This window comes from Oryzias latipes, chromosome 17 (genome assembly GCF_002234675.1).
Source record: "Oryzias latipes chromosome 17, ASM223467v1".
In the NCBI taxonomy this organism is placed as follows: domain Eukaryota; kingdom Metazoa; phylum Chordata; class Actinopteri; order Beloniformes; family Adrianichthyidae; genus Oryzias; species Oryzias latipes.
In genome coordinates, this window is record NC_019875.2 from 19323373 (window position 1) to 19347299 (window position 23927).

At 40.3% G+C, this 23927-nt stretch overlaps 2 protein-coding genes across 2 annotated transcripts in view; one reads left to right on the forward strand and one right to left on the reverse strand.

The window, feature by feature from the left end:
• Window positions 1-5795, forward strand: part of zswim5 (zinc finger SWIM-type containing 5) — a 71753-nt gene extending 65958 nt beyond the window's left edge. The window contains exon 16 of the mRNA XM_023964772.1: window positions 1179-5795. Coding sequence (XP_023820540.1) covers window positions 1179-2041 — 863 coding nt within the window. The 3' untranslated portion in view covers window positions 2042-5795. The remainder of the gene's footprint in view (window positions 1-1178) is intronic.
• Window positions 5796-14564: 8769 nt separating this feature from the next.
• urod (uroporphyrinogen decarboxylase) lies at window positions 14565-21811 on the reverse strand. Its single transcript, XM_004079051.3, has 10 exons — window positions 21626-21811; window positions 19817-19929; window positions 19660-19739; window positions 18924-18986; window positions 18514-18711; window positions 18275-18436; window positions 17308-17442; window positions 17052-17152; window positions 16736-16802; window positions 14565-15254 (listed from the first exon to the last, which is right to left on the reverse strand). Exons 1-10 carry the CDS (start codon window positions 21646-21648, stop codon window positions 15090-15092), a joined length of 1107 nt encoding a protein of 368 aa, XP_004079099.1. The 5' UTR covers window positions 21649-21811; the 3' UTR covers window positions 14565-15089.
• Window positions 21812-23927: the final 2116 nt, after the last annotated feature.

Below are 23927 nucleotides of genomic sequence, written 5' to 3' on the forward strand. Positions count from 1 at the left end.
ATAACTTCATTCGCTAAAATAAGATAAAATTTAGTCACATTTTTCTCATATTATTATGACATTATTTTTGAATAAGTCTTTTGAATATTTACTCATCATTTCAGAACTTTATTCCTGTAAAACTTTGACTGTTTTTTCATAATTTTACCACTTTTTTCTCATACTTTTTGGATTTTGTTCTAATAAAGTTTGAACTTTTTTCATGAATGCATGACTTTAACTCAGAAAATTGTATTTTTTTCATATTTTCTTTTAACTTCTTTTGAAAAATTGCGACTGTTTTTCATGAAATGTTCACTTATTCTTATAATTTTATGATTTTATTCTCGTACAATTGTGAATTTTTAATCATTACAACTATTTGGTTTTTTTTTTTCTTCCTTTTTTGGTGATTCATACTCAGTCATATAAAACAGCTGGAAGCACACAAAAAATACATATTTTTACCCAAAGTCATTTATTATTTTAGCGGGGTAGTTATTACCTTTTAACTATAATAAGAGTTTATATTATGAAAGCTAAATACTTTCCTAAAAAAAAAAATCAGTTTTTCGAACTTTTAGCCATTGTTCCCCTACTGGTGACAAGCGTGTATTGCCAAAAATTCAGCAAATTTCAACCTTTTTTTCAAAACGGCCGAAGCGTTGGCGTGAGCCTGAAGTCTGTATTTATGGAAGCAGACGCGGCGTGTGGTCACCTGACTGACAAAGCCAGTTTTTCAGCTTCCTGGATGCTGCTGTCTTGATCAGAAAGAACATCTGCCTGTCAGGACTTTCCAACAAAGCGACAAATATTTGAAACAAACAATAGTGTTGTTTGTTTAAAGCGTTCTAGAGCCGAGAGTCGGCTCCGTTTGTTCACATTTTCCTTGTCAGGTTGAGAAAAAGTCGCCCCCAGAACGTAGTCATTTATAAGAAATCGAACTGCAACGATGAAACAGTCTTTTGGAGCTAAACTGTAAGTACTTTTTCTTCTGTGGTTCAGCTCAATACTTTTATTTGAGCCTGAGGTACAAGCCTCCCTTGTTTGTGTAATGCGCCACCTAGTGGTCTCCAGGCGAACTGACTCAGCTCCAGTTACTGTCAAAATGTAAACTGCATGTGTGTTTTTTTTTTTCTGCCGTGGCATTCTGACCACAGACGGCCCGAGCTCATTCTCATTCCTCTTTTTTTCTCCAGGTCTGCGGGCCTTGGTGAGCATCCTGCAGAGCTGGTACACCCTCTTCACGCCGACGGAGGCCACCAGCATCGTGGCGGCCACCGTCATGTCCCACAACACCATCCTGCGCCTCAGCCTGGACTACCCCCAGAGGGAGGAGCTGGCCAGTTGTGCGAGGACTCTGGCGTTGCAGTGCGCCATGAAGGACCCCCAGAACTGCGCCCTGTCAGCCCTGACGCTTTGCGAAAAGGACCACATCGCCTTTGAGACGGCCTATCAGATCGTGATCGATGCGGCGTCGACGGGTATGACGTACTCGCAGCTGTTCACCATCGCCAGGTACATGGAACACAGAGGATACCCTCTCCGCTCCTTCAAGCTGGCGTCTCTCGCCATGACACATCTTAACCTTGCCTATAACCAGGACACGCACCCTGCTATAAACGACGTGCTCTGGGCGTGCGCTCTGAGCCACTCCCTGGGGAAAAACGAGCTGGCCGCCATCATTCCCCTAGTGGTGAAGAGCGTGCACTGCGCCACAGTGCTTTCTGACATATTGCGCCGGTGCACCATGACGGCACCGGGGCTAGCCGGCATTCCCGGCAGAAGGAACTCTGGGAAGCTGATGTCAACGGACAAAGCGCCATTGCGGCAGCTGCTGGACGCCACGATCTCCGCATACATCAACACCACGCACTCTCGGCTGACGCACATCAGCCCGCGGCACTATGGGGAGTTCATAGAGTTCCTCAGCAAAGCGCGCGAGACTTTTCTGCTGGCACAGGACGGCCACATCCAGTTCGCTCAGTTCATAGACAACCTGAAACAGATCTATAAGGGCAAAAAGAAACTGATGATGTTGGTCAGGGAGCGCTTCGGCTGACCTTCCTCTCCCTCAGAGACCTTGTCCTTTTAGGAAATAGTAAAAAGAGTTTTAATTTAATCTTTTGATTTTTACGTTTATCCTTTTGTTTGCTTTTTTTACTTGTCACGTTGAGCCAATTTTGACCAAGTCTAACGGTTTTCTTTTGAATGTGTACAAAAACGTTCACAGAACATCGCTCTACGTCACTGTTACTGCAAAACGGGTGACAAAGAACCAACCAGAGAAAAACAAAGCATCCAGCCCTCCAACAAATGGGAAAAGTCAACAGTTTCTCACTCGACGATATGAAAACCAAATGATGTTGTTGGACGGGGACCGTTCTTTGAGCTAGGCAACGCTTTAAGCTGGGGTTGTGAAGAATATGGAAAAACCATGGCAGTGTTGCTGTCGTACCTCGACCATGTTCCGCGTCAGCTTTAACTTCTCTTCACGGAAACAGCCTCTTGTTTGATTCAGATACCTTTGACTGGTCAAAGACGTCACACAGTTAAAAAAAAAAACCCTTTACCTGCTGCTTTCCTCCAGTACCTTCGAAAGAAATGCTCTGCTTGAGTGCTCGATATTTTTGTTTAATCCAGAAGCCTGACAGAGACCTTCACTTAATCCTCCACCTGCATCCAGTTGTTAGCTTATGTCCTTCTGCTGTAACATCAGAGGGACCAGATTGCACATCACTGCACTGCTGTCTGTGACCAAACCCGTCAAATGTTCATTTACCGCATCAACATGGTCGCCAAGCAATATGAACAAGTCTCTACTCACTGAAATCACTTCAGCATCTTCAAGTTGTTTCTGGAGGCTTTGAGAGCAGTTCAGTCCAAATATATTTCTTTTTTTGTTTGTTTGGTTTGTTGCCTAAAATCTCTTTTCCATCACAAGAACAGTTTTTCTTTCTAGTTTTTATAAAGTAAAAACACAATAGAATCAGCGATAACCACAATAAATTGTATACATATATTTCTATTTTAAAAGGAAGTGATTCAAAACATGTTGAGGTATGTTAGAGCAGAATACAAATGTTCCCTGTTGTAACTACACCACATTTAAAATCTCTGGATATTTAAAAACTATGCATGTAACGTCTCAAACACTTTGTATTCTTCTTTTATTTTGAAAAGAAAGTGTTGCTTCCCTGCAAAATGTACGGAGCCTTAATGCCGTTCAGAAATTGGTTCTGATGCAATAAATGAATAAAAACATTTATTCAAACTTCTCTAAACGAACGTTAATGTTGCTCTTTGCAGACGCCATGTAAGGAAGCTTCCGTTTCTTTTGCAAAATTTTCAAATTTCAACCGATTTCTTAAAATAATTTGCTTTGTTTTAAACACGTTTTTTCAAATAAATTGGATGCCTGGTTTTCTTATGTGGCAGGAAAAACAGTTATTTTTTATCATTAAAATTCAAAACAGTGATGATGCAAATTATTAGGTAAAGCCGTGTTTTTCCGGCCAATAAAAACAATTGACTTTTCGGCTTTGCTGCCTTAGACTTTGTCACGGCTGATGCAGAAATTAGGATTTTTCTTGTGATGGAAAAGGGCCAGAAGGCGCCGTGAGGGGCACTGAACACGCCGAAACGCTGATTCTTTACAGGCTTAATGACTCTGTCTTAGGCCACACCCCCTCAGCACAGGAGGTTAGCTTCTCTCTGCGGATGACGTCCAACGCTTTTTTTATTTTTATTTTTTCCCCCTCAGACTCGGTGGCATACAGTAAAACTCCAAATTGTACCCATTTAGACGCATCATACTAGCACTTCACACGATTACCTCTTGAATACGTTCCTGCATCTGTTCATTTCTATTACTGACATCGGGAACAAAACAAACAAAAACGCGAAGGGGGAAATTTAGTTACATAAATCAAACGGAAGAGGCAAGAAAAGGGATTCTGAAAGGGGGAATGTTTTGTCTTTTCTTCTCTGCTTGTACATTCCACGAGCGCTACTACCCTCCCTCACTACCGGGGTAGAAATGCAGACAGACGGATGGAAAGAGAGAACAGAGAGGCTGAACCCAGTTCTCAGGGACATCACTTAAAAAAACGAAACAAAACGTAAAGTAGTAGCATTTAAACTATTGTAAATAGAAAAGTGTCAATTCAGAAAATTGTAAAGTTATAATTATTTATGATAAGTATGGTATGTGTGTTCAGTTTTTCCTGCTTTTGTTGTTTTGTTGTTTTTTTGGCAGGGTGTACTTGAATAGTTGCGGGCGGAGGACTTAAGACCGGGGGTTTTTTTCTGTTGTTTTTTTTTTTTTTCCCCCCTCAAAAGCAAAGACTTCAAGGCGTTTCTCAGGTGCTCCTATGTACATTTCCTTTACTTTGGTTTGAGCTAAAAATACGGTTTGTTTATTTTGCAAAAAAGAAAAGAGGAAAAAAAAAGGTTGTTTTTTTTCTTTTCATTCCTTCCAAAAGCATGCCATCAGAGATGAGGACCATGAGGGAAGCATTCATTCATGAACAGAATTGTACTAAACCCTGACTATGCAGAACCACTTTGGAAGTCTTGTCACCTTTTTGGGGAGGGGTGGGGGTGGGGGGTGGGGGGTCAGTGGGCTGAACCACTATTGAGGATGACAAGACTGAGCATGCTTCTATTTGGACAATGTGCAGTCACCGGTCTGCATCTGCTGCAACGTGTAGAGGACGTGGACATGGGGGGGGGGGGGGGGGGGGTGCCTTTTGTGACAGATTAATGTACAAAGTTTTGTTTTTGCCTCACTTCTGTGTCAGTCTTTTTCTGTTTTCTTTCCTCCTATCAGGACTAAAGCCTTTAGTGTCTTCTCAGACGTGTTGTTGCTGTGCAGTCACACCAGGCGTCAGAAAGCATGTGAACAGAAGAGATGCTCATTTCTCTCTTTTCCAATTTGATTTTCTTTTTTGTTTTTTCCTACTTTTAAAGTTCAGTGTTTAGATTTCATTGCCATAGATTCCGAGTCGGATGTTTCTCCCTCACAGGGACCGTTCTGGGTTTGAAGCGATGCGTTTTTTTGTGTGTGTGTGTGTGTGTGTGTTTTAGGGTCTAGCTGCATCCTTTGTTGTCTTACAGCACAGTGACATGAGTGCACATCAGCAGCCTTGTTACCACAAAGTCAACTTGTGCAAAAATAAAAAAGAATAAAAGTGTTAAAAAAATCAAAAGCTGCAGGGACTTTTTGCATCACCAGAGTGGAAACAAAGACGGTAGAATAACTCCTTATCCTAATACTCTGACACATCGTTTGATCATCTCCTTAACTCAGAAGCTACAGTCAGCTGCCTTTTTAATGTGATGCGTTCACTGACAGCATTAAAACACGCAATCTCCTTCCTGTGTGTTCACCCACAACCACAGTTGTTTTTCTTAGTTTTCCCTGTATTTCTTTCATTTTTAGGAGAGTACTGTTTGCTGGTAGAAATGTAGTTCACCTACTGTTCCTTTGTTTGTTTTTATTTGGTTTGCAATTTTACTTAACTTAAGGGAAACATTGAAAGTGTTTGTTGCCTCTTTGTGCTACTGATTATGACAAGGTATTTCCAGTATTTGTTGCCACAGAAGTATCATAGCTTATCATTAACACTTTTTGTTTCCTTTTCTTTTTTTTTCTGTAATTTTGTTTGTGGAACTTCTTGAGCTACTGTCTGTAAAGCGAGAATTTATTACTATTTATGTAACGCTACTACCATTTTATATTGATTTGTGTTGAAATCTCAGTGCTTTTCTATGAATAAAGTGTGAAGCACGTTAAAAAAGAAGCCATTTTTAAATGTGTTTGATGAGCTGCTGCTTATTTCTATTGAGGTTTGAACTTATCTGATCGTTTGACACATTTTTGGGATTTTTATGTTTCCTTTGTCGCAATCTGCAGTTTCACCACTAGGTGTCACTAAACTGCATTCTAATGAAATGTTTTCAAGTCATTCTTACAAAGGGCAGCAATGCATTAGGTTTTGACCTTTAAAATTAACTTCAGGCTGACCTTCAGGGGTCCCAATAATCTATAAATAAGAGAAAAGAAATCAAATAAAACCTGCAAGCAGTGCTGCCCCCTCCTGACCCGCCAATTTTCGTGTTGGTTTTATCTCCATAGCAACCATATTTTTCCTTGCCTGGGATTGACGAACAGGTCTGTCATCTTTATAAAAATCTGCAAAAGGGAACTTTTGAATTTCCTCGGCAACTGAGCTTTTTGTTAACCACAGGCCACTTTCCTAATGTGCTTGAATTTTTTTTTAGCTTTACATTGAAACTCGGATTCCTTGGAGTTTAAAATCGTAAAAGATACTTAAAGATGGCGGCCTGTCCTGGAGGTCAAAGGTCAACGAAATGTATTGAAAATCACTAAAACAAAGTTTTCTTACATTGTGGGAAAGAGTGACTTTTTATACTTTTTATACACAAAATTGCCCTTCAAGCTGTAAGTCCCGTGGCCATCCCATAATAATTTCAAACTTCCTTTGGGTATCCTGGAAACGCGTGTTTTGGGTCTGTTTGTGGATTTTAAGCTACCGTAATTTTTCGATGCCCCACAAGAGATTTTGGTCCTGTCACTTTTTTTTCTTAGTTTTGTCGTTGTGATGTCATCCTTTGTTTTTTGTGTGGTGGTGGTGGTGGTTAGCGGGCGTGTCGTTCACTATGCCCAAAATTCCTTTTCACCGGATAGTGGGTGCGTGCAAATTTTGGTGAGTTTTGGATGATGTGACGATGTGAAATGGTTGCTCAAAGTCTCAGAAAGAAAGAAGAAGAATCGTGAAAACAATCTGGTCCCTGCAGTCCAGGACTGCTGCAGGCCATGGTCACACCTGCAGCCACATGTATTCCAGTACTGTAGATGACATATGTGCAACTGGAACTTTCACAGATGTTTTATGCAAACCCTAAGAAGTTGGGCAGTCTGGACCGACTGGTTTGTATCCAGGAGTCAAGAAGGATGGGATCAGGGTGAAGAAACAAACCAAAAGTCCCTCAAAGCATCCCTCCAGACCTGCAGCTGCCAGCCTAAATGGGGTAAGTCATTCTTTGTGTTCAGCTTGAGTTCATCATCCACAGGTCTTTCTTTTTTTCAATCTTTTCACATGGAGCTTTATGATTGGTTCCTGCTCGGTTGTCAGGTAAGAGATCGACGCAGTCGCTGCATATGTTTGCTCTGAATCATGTAACAAAAACAATGCGAAATGACAAACATATCCATATCACATATCACATCGCAGTATCTTCATTAATAATTTTAAAATCGTTGATAGACAACTTTTAAAAATTTTATTTAAAAAGAAGTACATTGAGTCATGTATCCCATTTATATACTTAAAGTTACATGAAGCATGTGACCATTTTATGCTATGTTTATGCTACTCAAGAATGCACTAAGCACAGGTTCTTGAACATACATTTAGCCCACTCTAGACAAGCAGGGAGGGGCTTCTTCTTCTTTATCTACTGTTTTTTAGCCCATGTCTGCCCCCTACAGTTGGAAGAGGCTTGGTGCGAAATTGTGAAAGCGCATCAAATCTGGTGAATCTTGCTCCGGGCTTTTTCTTTCACAGCTCTATTAGTGTTGTATAATTCCATCAGGGCACAAACTGCGATTATTAATTTCTCCATCTTGATAATTTTTTTAAACAGCTGGCACTTTTGTGAAATAAAAGGAACGCCATCCATGCATCACCGTCAAATCCGAGTCCCTGACTGGTCAAAGCTCAACCGGGTTCAACTGTTATTTATATGTGGAGCCCAAAAACGGTCATAAAATTTGCGTAGCTACGCGTAGATGTAAGCGTTTTGAACGCAGAAGCACCTACGCCCGTTTACACTGACTTTTTATGGGAATGCGCATTTCCGATCGGGGTTTGAACGTAGCTTTTGAATTCAGGGTCTAACCTTAGCTAAATATTGAGTTTCTTTACCTGCACATGTGCAGAATTTCCACCCATTCAACCAATCAGGATTAGTGCTAAATGAACAAAATAGAGGGTGATGCAGTTCCATTAATCTTCCTCCCATTTGCCTCTAATCAGAATATTCTTCCTCCTTCCTTACTTTATTCTCATTCATCAGAGCTTTCTGCAGCACCGTATATAACTAGACAATCGCGCCATCAAGGATCGTGCCTGTGTGTGTTTGTGTGTGTGTTTGTGTGTGCAGATCGGAACTGATTGGCCGATGATAAACGAGCAGATTTGTTATAATTATCCGGATAGATGGACGGACGGATGGATGGAGTGATTGCTCCATGGTCTGTCTTTTTCCCCTTCAGTTTGTCTTTTGCGATCCTTCTTTCCACTCGCTCCTGCAAAGCCTCAAACTCTAGATGCTGCTGTGCACGAGAACATCTGTCCAAATATGTTCACATGTTGTGATCACAGGACCTCCTGCTAACACTGTCCCACTTCAGAATAATTCATCTGGTATGATATCTACATAATGATGCAGAAACTTAAGTTTTCATATTTAGCTTCCAGAAAACAGATGTTTTCAAATTATTTTACAAACTGACATTGAAACGGGCGTCTTATTAATTTTCAGACAACCTGTAATTATTCTAGCTTATTTTAATGTCTTTTTGGAGAGAGAGAACATGTTTGTTTTTTTTTTTGTTTTTTATTAATTGTGGAGTCAATTGATTCAGAGTTTTGTGTAAAACCCAGGTTCATTATAAAGTTTGCTTCACAAAAATGCTTTTTCTGACCTGGAAAAAAAAATCAACTGCATCCACTGCTGCTTGATATAAACAAACCTTTAGTGACAGCAATCAGCTTTTTCCTCTCAATCGCCAAAAGTCCCAGAAGAACTCTTGATATCTCTAAAACACACCAAACTAACCGTTGTTCATTTTTGAACGCAGAAGCCTAAAACGCACCCCTACGTAGACTTTCCATTGGAAGTGGCCGCTTGAGCACGCAATAAATGTAGAGTTTGGTACAGAGCCCGAAAATGTTGGTAGAAACCTGCACGCTGATGTGTGAATATGATGGTCTTGAATGCGGAAGACCCAAAAGCGCATTAACGTGTATTTACATAGACTTTTTATTAGAAGTTGGTTCCTTGAACGGGCGTTGCCGAGGGCGATGTGAACGCATCTTTAAAGTGAAAATTCCAAATCCGATTAACTTACCCATGCTATTCTTAAGCCTTTTATAGTAACCTACAACCATCCATATGTTAATATATAAGCACTAAAGGACTTATTTTTTATGAAATATTTGTTATTTTCCAACCTGGAAGTAAGACGACTCGATCTCTGAGGCTCCGCCTTTTGCACCGTGTGGGTGCAGCCCATTTCATGACGTTAAACTAGAGCCGGCCTCGGCAAACAAAACAACATCCGAACTTTTGCAAAGGTGTATGTGCTTGATGTGCACATAAAAGGAAATCATTTTTGCAGATCACTGCTAGCTCCATGGAGAAAGTGGGTGTGTATGTTAGCCAAGGGGGCGGGGCTGGCAGCGCAGACTCTTCCTGGAAGGGGCTGTTCTCACTTATCCACGGCAGCTTCATGAGAATCCACTCGTTTTCGTGAATTGGGAGGGGCTGGTACTCAGAATGCAGATTTTTTTTAGAGGAATACTCAGAGATGCAGATCAAAATACTGCTTTAGGGGTTTCTTTTCGTGAGAAATGAACATTAAAATACACTTAAAAGCTTTAAAAAATTTTGATTTTGTGCTGTACGGGCCCTTTAACGGCTGGTAAAAGCGTACACATTTTTGTCGTTTTTAGCTAATTGCAGAGCTGGAGAAAATCACAAACCCGCGGCGTTTGTTGTTGGCAACAACAAAGGCTGGAACAGGACGGTATTATCAGCAAAGGAGGGCGGTTACCGCTGTAAGCATCTGCATTAGTATGAAGCATCTCAAGGGCTCCAGACTCGAGACAGAGTTTCACTCCTCCCTGCGCCTCCCTTTACAGCCCCCACCATGATAATAACGCCTATCAGTCTCTGTCACAACGGGCCGCGTGCGTCCGCTCATGCATGCGGCCGCTGAAAGATACGGTGTGTACGTGCGAGAGGCGTTTGGATGGAAGGGTGGCGGGGTGGTGGTCACTGATAAAGCGCTGATAGTGTCCATCCATGACAGATGATGTACAGCTTGCTGTCTCTCCAGGCAGATTGGATTTTCAGGCTTGCTGATTTGCTGAGAGATGGAGCTTGGACCTCCTTCAAAGACACCCACACAAAGTCGCACGGCGAAACCCACAAGCATCCGCATCCACCTGTTCAGTCTCTGCACAGAATAAGCAAATACAAGCCCACACACACACACACACAATGCACCCAATTGTGCACACTTTCGTGCCCACAAACAGTTGCACAAAAGACACACACACACTTACATATTATTCTCCTGCCAAAGCCTTTAAAGGCAGCCATGTGGAAATTGATCTCCATTTCTAAAGAGCACATATTCATTGTTACAACCTTCACTCTCTTTCACACACACAGACTCACAAACGCACAGCTTGTCACTTTATTCCCAGATGGCGCAATGACACACAGTCCCAGTCTCTTCAGCCGTACCTGTCCCCCCCCCCATCATCAGTGATTTTTGTTCATTTGTCTTCTCTATTTATGGGGAAGCAACAAAAGCCTCTGTGTTTTTGTGTGTGAGTTTATGCCACAACGCCATCACAAAAGGACAGAGATGAACAAAAGCAGCTGATTTATTTCTCCCCCTTTGTCGGCGACTTTGAGCTGTTTTGAAAATATTAATAACGTTCGCTATTGAAGGGCTGGTGGTACTCGAAGTCTCCGTTTTCACATTTTAAGCTGAAGGGGAGACAATAAAAAAGGACAGACCATGTTGTGATGGTTTGGATCCAGGTTATTGGACACCATGATGCTGCCAGAAATGCAGAGAAAAGTCAGCCCTCAAACATACAACCGATTATCGTATTTTTTGGAGTACAAGTTGCAGGTTTTGGCATAGTTTGGTCAGGTGTGCCATTTAAAATATGCTGTTTGTTTGTTTGTTTTTAAATAAATAGCAGCAACCCCTAGAAGGCGCTGTAGGTGTGCCAGTTTTGCTACTCACTGCAACACAGAGTAAGAAGCGCCACTCAATCTTAGACCGGGCTTTGCTGTAATGTTCTAAAGCGACACAGAAGATGAAGAATTAAACGGGTTTATCGATATAAAGAGTTATAAAGAGTGGCGTGTTAGCATGTTCTTTTTGCTATGGTTATCATAATAATTGTTCATGTGTTGCACTAATATTCTAGATTCCTCCGATGTTTCATGACGCTAAATACAGGGAAAAAGTGTGAAAATATTCATTCCATTATTGTTATCTATTCTGTTGTGATTTGCCGTTTGTTCGTTTTCCCGTATTATTTTAAATCCATTTCTGTAAAAAGTGCGACTTATACTTCCGAGCAACTTAAGGTAAAAATTTGATCAAATGCAATAAATGAGTTGTAATTTATCACTGCAAACCGCAAATGTACCTATTTTTTATCTTTAAAGTGCTGCAAACAGTGAAACTGAGCAAATCTGTACACATAAACTTTTAAGTGGTGTTCCTCAGAGATCAACACTGGGAGCCCTGATGTTCTGGACAAGTCTCTTCACTTTTCAGCATAGCCTTTCGGGTTTCTCGAAAGCAGATGAGCTTTCTAAATTCTCACAGGTGGTTTGGGCAGAGATTTTTACCCTGGATGCCCTTCCTGACACAACCCTGTCTTTTATCCGGGCTAGGGACAGGGAGACCCAGACTTGAGCCCCCTCATAGCTACATAGTTGGGTAGTAGTGTGAAAGGTCTTGCCCAAGGACCCACCCTGGATGAAGCTCATCCTGCCCTGATTTTTTATGTGCCTAATGTAATTTTGAGTTTACAAGGCCTGTATAAAAATCAATTCAAAAATCCAAAAGTTTAGCCAATCTACAAAGGATTTTTTGGTGCAACTCTTTCAAGTCTCCAAACATGTTGTCCTGTGCCCTACTCTCACTCCGCCCGGTCACATGATGTTTGCAGGAGTTCAACACAACAACCACATCATCATCATCATCCTCACCATCAGCAGCAGCAGCAGCAACAACAAACGGATTTAGGGGAATCTGCTTATCTGATGTTCTTAGCCGCTTCCCAGACAGGGGAAAAAAACATGATTTTAGATTAACTGGTCTGTTCTTTGAGCCTCTGTTACGATTACAGTAATGACGCATGTGATTTGTGTGTAATAACATGTAGCTTCGTATTGACCCCACTTTTACTAATTTGTTGAAGCAGAACAAAAGAGGATTGTGATTGGACACACTGCCTCCAATCATACCCGTCCTTACATGCTGAAGGGATTTTAGACCCCACCTCTCTTCAAGTTGTGGTAAATGTCAATCAAAAAGGGGGAGTTTGAAACCAGATTGAGAAAATTGGAGTAATTGAGGACTTTCTTGTTTTTGTGAATGACACCTGGCGCATACTTAGTGTTTTTCTAACTTTCTTGAAGGCCTAAAGCGCTTTACAGTCACAGTCCCAATCTCCCATTCACACACTGATGTGACATGTAGTGGGAACTTGAGGATCTGACCAGGCCTCAACATTTTTCTATTTTTAACCCTTGTGCTATCTTAGGTGACCCCACCCTTACATTGACGTGTTCTCCCTACCATGACAAAGGTGGATAAAGGTGGAAAGATTTCATGTAATCCATGGACACCAGTGAAGATCATAAATTATTGAACAAAAAAGGTTCAGTGCACTGTCTAGTGGGTCTAGATGACCCAACTCCCAATGTTAAAGTGCCTAGGATAGCACAAGGGTTAATGCAACTCAATCCGGAAGTTGTGAACTTGCTTCCACCCTGAGATCACCCTAGAACTCTATAGTGAAGTCGTTTTTGTTTAAGAAAAGGGCAACATCTGAAATAAAATCTTTTTATTCATTCATCTTCTTCCAATTATTCCCTTTCGGGGTCACGGGGCTGCCGGAGCCTATCCTGGCCACTTATGGGTGAAGGCAGGGGGCACCCTGGACAGGTCGCCAGTCTGTCACAGGGTAGAATGTCCACAATCACCCACTCTCACATTCATACCTAGGGACAATTTAGATTAACCAATTAACCTATGAAGCATGTTTTTGGACGGTGGGAAGAAGCTGTAGTTCCTGCAGCCACAAATAAAATATTAAAGTGAAAAATAGATTTCTAAAATCAAAGCCCCAAAAAAGGGCTAAAATCTTCCAAATAACAACCCACAAGACTTCACCCTTGTGCTATCTTGTGGGGTCAAAATTACCCCACCCTTACATTGACATGTTCTCCCTACCATGACAAAGGTGGACATAGGTGGAAAGATTTCATGTAATCCATGGACACCAGTGAAGATCACAAATCATTGAAGAAAAAAGGTTCAGAGCACTGTCTAGTGGGTCTAGATGACCCAAGTTCCAATGTTAACCTGCCTTGGATAGCACAAGGGTTAAATAAGACTCACTCCAGGGAAAATTGTGTTTTTGGTGTTTTAACATGTCCATGTAGCGCTTTCCCAATGATGGAGGACATATATTAGACTTGAAATTGTATTTCGAGGTATCTCTTAGTTTGAATTATTGTGACCCAGATCCATGAACGTCTTTAGCTGGCATCTGGCTCAAAACTGTACGGTTGGAGAGCTCTGATACTGCTCAATAGTTTGGTGTAGTGTAATATGTGTCAACATGTGGGTGACGGGAAGTGGTGGCGGGGTTGCCCCGCGCCAACGGTCCCCACCTTCATCTCAAAGATAAATTTGTAATGAACCCCTGCTGCTCTAAAATCGTGGCTAAAAACTGCACAATTGTAATTAGAAGACCACTGGGAACCAAAAAAAGACTTAAAAAATAAAGATCTGAGTGGGTATTTAAATGAATAAATCTCTGAGTACTATGTGGGTCAGGCAGGGAAAAAATAATGATCGGTTCTATTTAAAAAAAAAGCTTCCTGCAGTGAAGTAGAGACTTTAGGAGAACTTTTGAAGAGTATGATGGGAGGTGAGGCCGCCAACTTGAAGAATTTTCCAAAGACCTCAACCAAAAAAAAAAAAAAAAAGAGATGGATACACCTTCAGGCAGGACTCTGCCGCACTTCTGCCCTAATTTTCCAGCCCAGTCCCTGTCCCCATTTCCAGACTCCAAATTAAGTCCAGAATCCCTCTCCCCACACAATCCATCAAAGAAAGGAGCCAGGAGACATGTAGAGAACAACAAATGCCACCCATAAAGCCGAACATCCGTGATGGTTAAGACCTGCAGGAGCTGCAACCTGAAATTTGATGGGGAAAAATATTTGTCGTTTTAAAATGTAACCAAAAATTCAAATCCATGACAAAATGTTTTTGAGAAAAAATACTATCTTAGGTTCTTCCACTTCCTAAATAATGTTTTTAAAGCAGATTATCCCCACTTTAAGAGACTAAATGGGGATTCTGTGAGAGTTAAGTGTTAAAATCGATTTGTTCAGTTATTTGGCGTCTGGTTGAGACTAAACCTTCCTAAAAGTGCGACTTTGTGACTTATTCCTAATTCAAACAGCCGTCAAGAAAGAAAAGTCACGAACAACAGTTTTTCCATCCTTTTTGTATTTGTAAATGTCAGAATAACATCATAGAGGTGAGGTATAAAAGCAAAGACGATTCCAATACTTCATACATACAAGCTGTTGAGCTTTTCCATCCACTGTCAACACAAAGTGATCCCACAAACATAAGCAGCATGCACTTCACACAACCGCCGCATCGCTTCTCAATCCACAAACATAATCCAGATAAACACATTACAGATGAGGAGGAAATCTCCCAGAGATCCCAACATGTTTATCCTGGAAAGCTGCACGGGATAGAAACGTGTGGAATTTTTTTTTTTTTTTGCTCTGGTCATGTTGATTTGGATGTTTTTCCATTAATGCTGGGATGTTTTTCCTTTTTTTTTTTTTCAGCGTACAGATAAACCCGCTGAAATCCTCAAAAACAGCAACGACACATTTTCTTGATCCATATTCAAAAACATTCCAATATTTCATGAACTCAACAGTCTTAAACATGGCTTCCTTCTTGTTTTCTGAAGACGTTTCCCACTTTTTTTTTTTTTTTTGCGTTACATTTGTTTGATCAGAAGTTTGGAGTGTTGGTGCACGGCTTCCACGAAGGCGCCGACGTTCTCTGGCTCCATGTCGGGATAGAGGCCGTGGCCCAGGTTTGCGATGTAGCCCTTGGTGCCGAAGCCCGCCACCATCTTCTTCACGATCTCTGAGATCCGCTCCTGGTGGAGAAGTAAACAAGCATGTTTCTGTTGGCAAATCTAAAAGATAAGCAAACACTTTCAGCCGTAAAATGGTGTTTTTTTTTACATGTTCTTGATGCTTTTTTTTCCTGATGATGGAGGACATATATTACGACGGAGTATTAGGGCCACCACAAAAAGAAAGAAAGAGAAAAAAAAAAAGTAAAATTATGAGATTTTATCTTGTAAATTTGAGAAAAAAACACGTAAATTTACGATTAAAGTGGAAGTGAGCACCGCGCAGCAGCAGATCAGACCGACTAAACTTAGTTGAACAGGTGAGCTGAATGTTTATTGATAACGTTCCAAATGTCTGGAGGCTCATTTGATAGATTTATGAGTTATTAAAGTTTTATTTATTGATGGTTGGTTTGCAGGATCTCTGCAGCCCGATCATGAAGTCATCGCTGTCCACTTGAATCCTTTCTTCCTCAAATAAAGACAAGATCTCTACTTTTGTGTGACGCTTCCGTCTGAGGAGGAGCAGTTTTTGCCTTTTTTTCCAACGTTGTAATGCTAACAGACTATTTTCATTCCTCTTTATTGTTGTATGTTGAAACAGAGGTTTCCTCTGGAGGAGGGGGCGTATGGAACACTGTTTACTTCCGCATTGGTGTTCGGATGACAGGTTCATGGCGTAAGGTGACAAATGAACTTCAGGTTATGTGAATGAAAAGGAGAATAAAGGCTGCAGCGGTTCTCTACACCCAGACGTGTCTCTGAGCTCCTTATTTTACATATGAAACTCTGCTTTACCGACACCGAAACCCCGGAAAGCCGCCAGACTGACAATAATCTGATTTTGAGTCGCCAAAAGGTTCAGAATCTCTTTGTTTTAAACCTATAATAATCCAGAAATAAAGCTTCCCAAATGCTCCACATATTTCATCTTCACGCTAGGCTCCGATAAACGGACAACTTCGGTGTTTTCTCCTTGTTAATCTATGAATTTTTTTCGCAAATCTACGAGATTTTATCTCCTAAATTTTACGAAATAAAATCTTTTTTTTGGTGGCCCTAAAACTCCGTCGTAATATATAAAAGGAAATTAAGTTTAAAATAGCATTTCTGAGTATTTCTTTATTCAAATCGTTGTGAATCAGGAGCAGAAGAAAAAATGCTGTTTGATAAAGATCGTATTTGTGACAGAAAATGCTCCACTGCATTCTTAAGCATCTACTTGCAGACGACTAGATCCACGTACGTCTGGAAAAAAACAAAGACTGGGTCGTTGTGAGGAGCTGTAAGATAGCAGGAGACCATGTAAACAGAGATCTCTCATTTTCATTAGAGGTTAACATTTGACCCGCAGGGAACATTTTTACAATAGATCTACCTTTTAATGGATGACTTTAATTACCTTAACTATCCACAAAAAGTTTCTAAGTTAAAAAATGAAATGTAACTGTTAAAGAACATAAAAGAGTCGCTTTTAGGGGCAAAAATGGACCCAGAGTTACCTTTGGAGCGTACAGAGCACAGGGGTCCATGTTTCCCTGCAGGCTGACCTTCCCACCTGTGCGCTCCCTGAAGAGCAACACAAATCACAGGACACACTAGTTAATCCTTCAACCTGCAGGTTAGGTATTGAGCCACCCGGGTGGGAAACGGGGCTGTTTGTTGACTCAAAATGGAAAGAGATCAGCAATGGTTAACCTGGAGCAGTATGCAGTGTTTTCACATGTCAGCTTTCGACCGAAAAAAAATAACAAAATGCGGACGATCCATTGTGTGACATGAAATGCAAAGCAGAAAGTGTGTGTGTGTGTGTGCTACCGAGCTGATTGTGGGTCGATGGTCCAATCCAGACCGACCACCTCGTAGTGAGACTCAGACAGATCCTCCAGACCATAGTGAGCATCTTTAGCAAACACAATCTGGAACACACAAGTTCACATGAAAAGGCTTCATCACTTTATGGCTCAATGCTGCCACCTAGTGGGAGTTAACACAAGCTGGATAGGTTCATGCATCTTTTTTTTTTTTTTTTTTAAATCAGGCTGGAATGAGCTTTTATTTTCTTGTCTCTCACCATGGGAACATCCTGTCCCGCCTCTTTGAGTCTGTCTTTGACCCGGCGAGCGATGTCCCGCAGGTACGGCAGGGAGAACTCTTTGAACTGCGCCGGGCCCAGAATTCCTGCGTGGGACTCGAACACCTGTAGAGCCTGATCCCAGAAGCAGAGGAATGAGGAAGCTTCTCCAGCCGCTTCCCAGCAGGAATTGCACCTGCAGCTAAATTCTCGAGTCTCTGGTGACAGTACCGGTCGGTCTACAGAAAAAATTCCTTCACCAGCCAATCATTAAAAAAACAAAACTTTAAGACAAAAATATGCAGTTTTGGATCAGCTAGACTCAAACTAATTATTACTTACCATTTGATGCAACAGGAAGGTAAGATTTTCCTGTTTTTTGATCATTTTTTAGAAATAAAAGCTGTTTTTTTCATGTTTTTTGTTTAGTTTGGCAATAAAAAAAACATTTCCCATAAAATATTAATAATGACTACAGGTATTTAAATTAATTAAGTTCTTAAATTGCTTTTTAAGTGCTTTAATTTTTAGAAAAAGTACATTTTAAGCTATGTAAGTTCACACCGCCTTTAGTAACAAAAAATTGAAAATATTTGCCGTTTGATAAGTAAAATAATATATTTAAAGGAGGATTTGTCCACTGACCTCTTAAAAAATGATCCAATTGATGATTGATTTTAAGGAACTCGGTTAAACTTTGTTGCTCAGAAACGGCTGCAACTATCAGCAAACCCTGTTTGACACTAATCAGTTTCTTTATCTAATTTTAGCGTCCTGTAGTTCTCATTATTAGCTGATATGACAAATATTCTCCTCACTGCCAGAGAAAAAAAATTGTTCCACAAAAACTACAAATCCCAGAGCCCCACCCCTTCACATCAGTGAAAAGCCTTGTATGTGGAAACCAAAAGGAGGGAATTCTGCAGGATTGAGTTTTTCTTCAAGTTTGGGAGGTGGAGCGTCTGACCTGAGCACCGGCGGTCACCTGTCCCAGCAGATACTCAACGATCACGTCTGCCAGCATCTTCAGGAGCATGTGGCTGGCTTCAGGATGCCGGTAGAGCCAGCGCTTGGCTTTGGACTGTGTAACTGAACCTCCACCTTCGATCATGTAGGACATGAGCGTCCACTGAAGGAGGAGAAGAGAAGTCCTAGTTTGAGCGAAAGCGTCTTGAACAGCAATGAGGAAGGGAATGGATCTCTTACCGGAGCTCCTGTGAATCCTATGAGGGGAACTTTGCCCTCCAGCTTGTGTCTGGTCAGTGTGATGGCCTTGAAGACGTAGCCCAGCTCCTTCTGAACGTCCACTTTGGCCTGCAGCCGTTCCAGGTCCTCAGGCTCCTTCAGAGGCTCTGTGAACGTTGGACCTTTACCCGTCAGCATCTGGACGTTCATGCCCATGGCCTGATGGGAAACGACCACAGGGGTTCATCAATCTCCACTGAAGCAGAGTCTTCATGCGCTTTGTGACCTTAAAGCTTGTCTCAATTCACATCAGCAGACTATTTATCATGATATCGGTTCAGCTAACAAATATTAGAGCGATTCATGACAACTAATAGTAAAAAGTAACAATTAGAAATAAAAGAAAAAATGTTACATCCGGATGCTTTTACCTGTGGAACAACCAGGATGTCAGAGAAGATGATGGCCGCATCCAAAGGAAAACGCCTCAGAGGCTGAAAAAAAAAAGAAAAAATATATGCAAAACTATATTTTGTACAGTTGCCTTCTTTTTGGGATACAGTAAGGCTGCTGTATTAAATCCCTCTACCCTCCTAATTTAACTGAATTTTTAAGTATAATCTGCAGCCTTGTACAGAGCCCTGCATATATTTGAAAAAGTTCATGCATTGTTCCCTTAAATTATGACATTGTGGCCACAAATTCAAATTTTTTAATATTCTCAATTCCTCCATTTCTGGACACAAAATCCTAATTTGTCCACTGAGGTACAAATTTGTGCCCAGAAAATGCTGATTTTTTTCCCATGAACTGCTAACTGGTACACACAAAATGCTCATTAGTTGGTACAAAATCCTAAATTGTGAGCACAAATTGCTCATTAGTGACCATGAACTGCTAACAGGCACACAAAATGCAAATTTGTTCACAAAAAAGGCAAGTTTGTTCGCCAACAAAGCTAAATTTGGGTCCACAAAATGTGAATTTGTTTGCACAAATTGCTAATTAGTGCCCATGAACTGCTAACTAGTACACAAAATGCTAATTTGATTGCACAAATTACTAACGTGTAGCCACAAAATATGAACTGAAGGAAACTTTTTGGTTGTTTTTTTTGAATGTCACGTTCAGAGCTCCTGCAGGTTTGGATGGATTTCCTTCTTCTACCTGCAGAGTGAGCTCACAGCAGATCTCTGGTGACCGACACGTCTCAAAAAAGTCCTTTCCTTCCCTCCATTCCCGAAACTCTGCAGACAAGATTTCCCAACAATTTGAAGCAAAGCATCAAAGTAGGAAAGTGCTGAAGGGAGACGCCGCCGCGTACCTGGCAGGTATCTCCCAGCCTGCCTCATGCACCAGACCGGGACATGCTCAGTGTCTTCTCCTCTTGCTGCTCGAAGAAATGTGTCGTTCTTTAACTTGGGGAAATCCTTTGGTCTAGAAGTCAAAATAAAGAAGGAAAATAATGTTTATTTGAATATATTTTATCTGATTACAGTTTTAGGTTTATCGTTATTTAAGTAAAGTGGTTTTTTTTTGCCATTTTCACCGTTTCTTTCAAAACTTTAATGAGTTTAAACAGTTTTTAATTTACAATCTTTAACTTCAAATCTGTTTTTTATGCACTTTAAGCTGATCCTGATTTGACCCCATACAGTTCCTTTAAAAGATGAAATCTTCTTGCATTCTTCCTATTTTTAATGTGTTTTATTGTTTTGTAATATGATTTAAAGTCCAGATGGAATAAATACTATACTTGGACCTTTTTCCTTTCACTCTATGGAATTATAATAATAATAAGCAGTTGAAGAACAAAAATTACATTTTTTTTGACAAACCATGTGATGTAGAGTATATGACATCAAAAATATTGATTTTGATATTTACTTTGAATTTTGAGAACACAAATTCTTCCTAAATTTCTTGGTGTAAATTCAATTGAATTATCATCTTATGTGGTTTGCAAAAAACACTCGACTGTTTCTTTCTTTTTTCCAAAGCCATGAAGACAAAAACTAGCTTTGGTTCAAATATATGAAAGTTTGTAACTTTTGACATAAGTTCCTTTCAAAATAAAAGACGCCCTGTGTCACATAGGACCATCTCAATGCAGCAAATGTAGTAGTAGCCAGTGTCATTCATGTCAGCAGTGATTTAAAAAAAAAACATGTTTGCCAAAAATGTGCAAATTTAAAAAACCCAAATTAAATCAGAGCTAATTACGTGACCCTTGCTTTATTGGTCTAACCATATGACACACTTCAATCCATGACTTTGTTCATAGAAAATCTGCTTTAGAATGTGGTGCACCTTCATTCTGGTTGTACTTACTGACCTCAAACGGATTTTCTGTGGTAACAGTGCACAAAAAAATCTGTTTTAGTTCAACTTGTGATGCATACTGTCATTCAACTGTTTGTGGATGAGTTGAATAAAGTTTAAGTTAGTTTACTTTTTTTTTTCCTTCAACCAGAGAGCCACAATGAAGGGGGTCAAAGAGCCACATGTGGCTCCGGGGCTGCAGGTCGCAGACCCCCTGCTATCCACGCAGACAATCCACAACTTATCTAAAACGCTGGCTGACCCTCCCTTATCATTGCATTCATGCTGGGCAGCCAAGCTGACCTGCAGTCGGTGATTACAGGAGACAAGTCTTCTTTTCTCTTATCATCTCATAGCAGCAGAAAACCGCTGAAGCAGGAAAAACTGTGAAGGCTCTATTAGTGCTTCTATAAGTCACACGTCTTAGTTAAATGTGTTTATATATATATATCTATATATATATGCCAGCTTGTGAGCTTTCACAATAAAGGTTCAACTAATGTCAATGCGTAAGAGGGGGGTTGTTTTCTGATAGCTTCCAAATAGAGTTCATTGACTTCGGAGCAAACACTCTAAACCGTTTTAACATGAATTATTTATCTAAAGACTGAAAGATAAATACTAGTGCTTTTAGAAATTAAAATCATTTTTTGTTGGTTTCCTTGCTGAAAAAGGTTGGACTAACCGGTGGTCTACTAAAAACTTGTGTAAATCCGACGCATGCGCAATTAAAACGTTAACTCCTGTCAACGCCATCTGGGAAAGGAAAACAACAGACAGCTCAGAAATACGTCAAAATGATCCAACTTACAGGATTAGGTCGTTTTTGCTCATGCTGGAAACGTGAGGAGGATGAAGGGTGTTTGTAGAAAAACTCCTCTGCTTGTCTCTAGGTTCGTCAAAAGCGGGCAGCGGCTCCAAAACTCATTTAAACTAACTGACAGGAAACTACGGCTGACACTCAGAGGGCGCGGCCATGTTGGAAGACCTCGTGACCAGACCAGGAAACCAGAGGCCTTTCAAAATAAAAGCTTTACTTAATTTAGCCAATTTTGTTGGAAAAATAAGTCCAAAGTGATAAACATGCGTCTAAAATATCTAAGAAATGACTGAACTTTAGTAAAATTATCACACAATTATAGATATTATGATAAAGACCAACATTACCCTATATTATCTTACTCCAAACATTTTGGTCAAATAAAGCAACTTATATTTTGATATATTGTGGACCAACTTCTTCTCGCATTTTTAAAATAAATGCAGAGAAAGCTGTATGTGTTTATACAAAAAAACATGTAGAACAGAGCAGCATAGAAACAGCTGGATGCTTTTTAGCTATTTTTCAGGTCATTTGCTTGTAGAGAAACATTTGTTAACAATGTGTCGCATATTATCAGAGATTGTCAAATTGTCTAATAAAAAGTTCAGATACTGATGCATTACAGTGAACACATCCACAGACTGTTTAACTTCAAAATAACATATTTTGTGAATAGAATTATACGATTTCACAGTTTAAACATTTCAGTGATCTATATACTTTTAATAATATCAAACCAGCACATGTGATTACAAAGTGTTTTTGTTTGCAAACAAATAACTTTGGTAAAATGTCCTAACTTTTCTTTAATTTAATTCTGCCAGCTTCAAAACACTTCAAACAATAAATCCACTAAATTGCAACTCCACAACTATGGAATTAATAGTATTTAAAAAAATAAAAATAAAAAATTTCAAAGATTTTTTTACTACATTGCTACTGCTCAAAATTTAATAAAAGAACCACTGTGAGAGAGAAAAAGGTCCCTACATCCAGGTATGTTACTGAAATAAAATTTGAAATAGGAGTCTGTTTTCATCTTTAGGAGTCCTTTTAAACCATTAAGCCCAACCCCCTGACTCAATTCTACACCATAAAAGTCACATACTACATTACAACCATTTACATGTTACAAAAATAATAAAACTAAGACGTTATTGTTATTCAGAAATACTTACTACATAAAAAAACATATTTCACTAATTAAATCATATTTTAATTTAAAGTTTTAATTTAATTCTTGTCAGCTTGTGATGACGTATTATTTCCGGTTGTAAGTGTATGTGATTGGATAATGGCTCTGTTTTGAAGGGTAATTCCGCGCGCTCCTCCCACATCAGTGAATGAATTGTGTGTTTTACTTTTTATCACGAGTGGATCCTTAGCAATCGTTAAAAAAAACATCGATGTGGTGTGGACGGCAAGTGAAGACAGCATGAATTCGTGTTTTGGAGTGGTCGGGTGAATGAGCGGCGCGCGCCCTTTGAGGAGGAGTGGGTGTGTCCGCGCGCCGACGCTGCAGAGCGGACGCGGGAGTTGGACTCATACAGGCAGGGTGAGCGGCTGGGAATGGATGAGGGCAAACTCGGTAGTTTCCTGCTAAACTGACGGCTACCATGTCTCACACACAAAGATTCTAAGAAGGTTCGACTGCTTTCACCAGTCTTCTCCACCTTACCATTTATTCGAGCTGACACTCGTTTATCTCACGCCTACAACTTTCCTCCACCCTTCCAACCTGCTTGCACACACTTTTCACCTCTCCCCCACCACACTTTAGCTATGTCCACATTCCCTCCCCACTCTCTAACTAACAAAAAATGACGTGGGACTATCAAGTGCCCTGGATTTTATGATGTTACAGATTCCACAAAGTAAGAACGAAATAAATATGAATATTTTACGAAGACTATGCAGCCGCTGTGTACTGACGGTAAAAATGGATAGTTTAAAATACAAAAACATTTATTTATTTTTACAAAATTTGTTCAAATGTAATGCATGGGGTCTATATTGGCCAATCTAGTGAGTTTTGAAGCATTTTGGTTTTTCGCAGAGACTTGGGAAATTTTGGATTTGTTGATTCAGACAGCTCTACAAACTGGCAAAGGGGCTATATAATTATGGACTATGTGGTGAGTAGTAAAGGAATTCGGACACAACCTCTGTATCTCTGGACTGTTGACCTGGAGTACTCAATGCCTTAGTCACATGCACCCATAAAGGGGTTGTCACGTATGGGTGCTATGAGCCCCTGGGTTGTCCGGGCCATGGAGTGTCGCAGAGAAGA